The sequence below is a fragment of the Primulina huaijiensis genome, chromosome 1 (genome assembly GCF_012295235.1).
Source record: "Primulina huaijiensis isolate GDHJ02 chromosome 1, ASM1229523v2, whole genome shotgun sequence".
Taxonomy (NCBI): Eukaryota; Viridiplantae; Streptophyta; class Magnoliopsida; order Lamiales; family Gesneriaceae; genus Primulina; species Primulina huaijiensis.
This window is the reverse complement of record NC_133306.1, coordinates 7,208,840-7,212,636: the sequence shown is the minus strand read 5'-3', so window position 1 is coordinate 7,212,636 and position 3,797 is coordinate 7,208,840. Positions and strand designations below refer to the sequence as shown.

Sequence of the window (3,797 nt, the reverse complement as noted above, 5' to 3'; positions counted from 1 at the left end):
TAGGTCCATTATTTCTATCATTTCTGTAAATGAGCTCGGGTTATAAGTGCTCGGCCCGGATCGAGCAGGTCGGCTACACGGGGATATCAGTATCCTTTTAATTTTAATTGTGGGACTATCGTGTTTGTGCCTGTGAGTGATTATACAAAATCCAGATCAATTACAATCTGTCAAATTTAGTTTTGTAGATCAGCATTCTTTACGTGTTTAAAGGATAATATTTTTTTTAATAAAAAAGTAGACCTACGATGTACAAAAGCTCGGTCCTCTCCTCATTCTAAAGCGAGAAATGGTCGATGCTATGAAAGAATGAATAAGAAGTCACTGACTGAATCAACAGAGGCACATGTTTTTTATTTATGTATTAGCATGGGTACAAAATAATTTATTTCATACTTCTGCTAAAAAAATACATCAATTTTATGGGGTATACACAAAAGGGGAAAAGGTGCAAAAGATATTCTTGATGAAATTTTTTAATCAAGAGTACAATTAACTCATAACTTCCAGACCTTGTGGGAGGCTGGCTACGTTATGATTTAGATATTATCGAGCTTCATTGACTGATTGAGTTGTATTAAACTTCCCCTCAGGCTGCACTCTTCCACCTGCAAAAATGAATTTCTTGATGAAATTTTGGTTTCATTTGGATTGGTAGCAGATCTATTAGTTTGTTTGAGTAAGTCAACACGGCAACATGGAGTCTTTTCAAATCATTCCTTCAAATATTTCATCATTCATCTGATCCAAACACAACATTAGAGTTCTACCAATTGTCATTTAGCTTTCCCGAGCCTTAGAGTTTCTTCAACTACTAACTAAGCAAAGCCTACTAACAACTTTAAGAATACACATACCTGTGATTTACGAGTTTTGGTTAGCAGATCTCCACACTCTTCAATATGAACTCTTTCTCCGCCAACCATCCTGGCTAATTCTGAAATTGAGCCATCCATTTCTTCAGCCTGTGCGAGAAAGGTCTTGATTTTGAAATCTCATAGTAATACACAACATATTGTCCTTTTTTTAAAACATATTTAGCCTTATGCTATTTACTTTTCCACCAAAATATTCAGCCTAACCTCAACAGGAACATTATGCACTCAATTTAGATACAAGATTAGATAATCTAATAGCCTCAGTTAAATTACTTAAAGGCTGCACATATCTTACTTTTTCCATAAATCTCTGAATACGAGAACCTATTGACTCAACAACTTTATAAGCCGAACTCATAGCATTCTGTAGCTCTTCAATATCAGCCTGAAAAAAGATTACTTCATAGCTCAGTCTATCACATAAAGCACCAAGAAACAAAGATAAATAGTGAAGTGAAAACTAGCTCTCACCCGCACTTCGCCACTGACTGGAAGTCTGGCAGATGAACTGAGCAATGCATTTGTTATGCCTGACAGAGAAGCAGTGTAATCTTCTTCCGTTGTAGACCATTCATCAAGATATGGCATCTAAATTAGGATTACAGGCACATGTAAATATTTTGATGAAACTCTTTGTAATGCAGTTTAAAATGAATCAATCGGTTAGAAGAACGTCAACATAGTGGCTTTTTGTATTTGCTGGATGTAAGAAAGACAATCACGATCACCAATGTACATTGCCATTATCCAGAAGCAAACAAGAATGAAATGACAAAAGACACTAGAAAAAACGTTGAGCTGATGACATGAAAATTTTTTTTGGGCACATATTTATAAGTGGGAGTAATCTTTCCTTATTGCTCTTAGAAAAGTGATGTGTTCTGGATACCAAAACGCGTGTAATGATAAATGGGATGAAATAGATTTGTGCACAAGTAGTATGTGAGTTGGAAAGTAGTGAAAGAAAGGTTTTCTAAATGTAACTGAGATATAAGATTTGTGAAAATAAGTTTTTCTAAGCAATGCTGACATAATATCTTTGATAGTATTAAATGTTCAATTAGATGACAACCGAAATTGTTAATTTTGTTCTTACTTGAGCCTCAACAATCGAAGTCAAAGTTTGTATTCCTCTCAATGCTGCAAGTTCATTGCGTTTCCTTTGCACATCTTCTCGAAGAACTGATATCCTAAAGCCAAGTGAATAGAGTTGTTTCTGAAAAAAAAAAAAGAAAAAGAAAAAGAAAAAGGAAATGAAGATTACAGATCAGCAAAAATAATAATGAATCTAAAATTGTCAAGTACTTCCATGTTGTAAAGGGAATTATATACGATTCTCAAAATAAAGGGGTCGTGACAGGATGGGATAAAAATGGTATATAAACAAAATCAAATTGATTGAACTGAATATGCCATGAGCAGCATGCCCAATAAGAACATGAACTGGAACCAAACTGACTTTTAATCATAATAGCTCTACAAAGAAACATATGGACGAGGGTTCGCAATAAACCTCAGCTTCCTGTTGTTGAGCATGAATGGCGGTTTCTGCTTTTGCATTTGCCAATCGCCATTGCAGATTATGGTTAATTAACATCTTGAGAGAATGGACATCTTCTAAATGATTGGGTATATTTTTTCCTTTCCTGACATCAATCCCCGACTTTATTCTGAAAGAAGGATGAGGGGGCAATGAAGTACCTCCGCCCGCCTTCAAAGAAGATGAAAAGTTCAAGGAACGCGTACAATCACTCGGAGTTTTGCCAGCATTACTAGGATTCCTCTCTGCAGCCCATTTATCCACATCTGGCATAGAAGACCGTGTATCAGGACTACTCCGCAGCTTACTCATAGGCAAGCAGAGGGGTGAGTTTGGACATGAAGAACTGCTCCGATCTGAAAAAGTAACTCTACATGAATCAGAATCATCCCTCGACGTTAATATCTTGGAAAGCTTCTTCTCCATATCAGAAGTCGCCTCTTGCAATAGCCTAGCTGCCGCAGAAACCGGCGTGCATCCATTGCTGCTACAATTTGACGAATTTGAACGATTGAGACTGTTAAAAACTTGCCTATATCGAGACTGAACGATTCTATCGGTGCCGACGGCCATTGGCGTGTCAGGTCTTGACGGAACCCTAACATAGTGATCTTCGCAGTTTTCGTTATAATGCTGCTTCACTCGTTGCGGCTGTTGCTTTTTCTGAACAGTAAAAACACAGAACCCTAAAGGTTTATCCAAGCTACGATTAGTCTCTGGGACTGGGACGTGGTGGCTCTCGTCTGTTCGCCGCCTCTGAACGGATTTGGACCGGGTGTAATCGCGATGGTTTGGGGATGAATTGGGTTGCACAAGAGGAGACATGAAGCGAGAACTAACTTCCCTCACTCTTGGACGCCGTTGGGTTGGGGGCGGAGCCGGCGGCTCCCCAATCAAATCCGTCGCTGCTACGTGGATACGATCAGCCATCTTACCCAATTCAGAAGAAAAAAGAGTATCTATCCAATTATGGTCGACGATTAAAACTTCAAATCCTCCAAAAAAAAATCAGAAAACCATAATTGGGAACTTTGTCACAAACAGAGATAACAAAAGAGAACTGATGGAGAAACTAGCCGTTGCAAAATGTTCACCGTGCTCGACAGATAACGGTCCTATTCCTACTTGAAATTGCAATTCATAACCATAATTTTGCCATAATTATGATTACGAACCATTAAATATTAATTAAATCATTAATAATGGCCACGATTTCTCGGCACGCGTCCTTCAAATTAAAATGTAATATTTTTAGTAGGGGTGTCAAAATGCGACACGACCCGTCAACCCGACACGACCCAACACGAAAAAAATCAGGTTCGGGTTGGGGTTTTTCGGGTTCGGGTTGGGTTTGTGTTGGGTGGATTCGGGTTAGTGCC

The 3,797-nt window shown here is 38.3% G+C and overlaps 1 protein-coding gene across 1 annotated transcript; it reads right to left on the bottom strand.

Moving 5' to 3' along the window:
* Positions 1–372: 372 nt before the first annotated feature.
* Positions 373–3,537, bottom strand: LOC140988500 (protein ENDOSPERM DEFECTIVE 1-like). The gene is made up of 6 exons (XM_073457530.1): positions 2,392–3,537; positions 1,975–2,094; positions 1,350–1,466; positions 1,174–1,263; positions 858–965; positions 373–608 (listed from the first exon to the last, which is right to left on the bottom strand). The coding sequence occupies exons 1-6, from the start codon at positions 3,346–3,348 to the stop codon at positions 540–542; spliced, it is 1,461 nt and encodes a 486-aa protein (XP_073313631.1). The 5' UTR covers positions 3,349–3,537; the 3' UTR covers positions 373–539.
* Between the last annotated feature and the right edge of the window lie 260 nt (positions 3,538–3,797).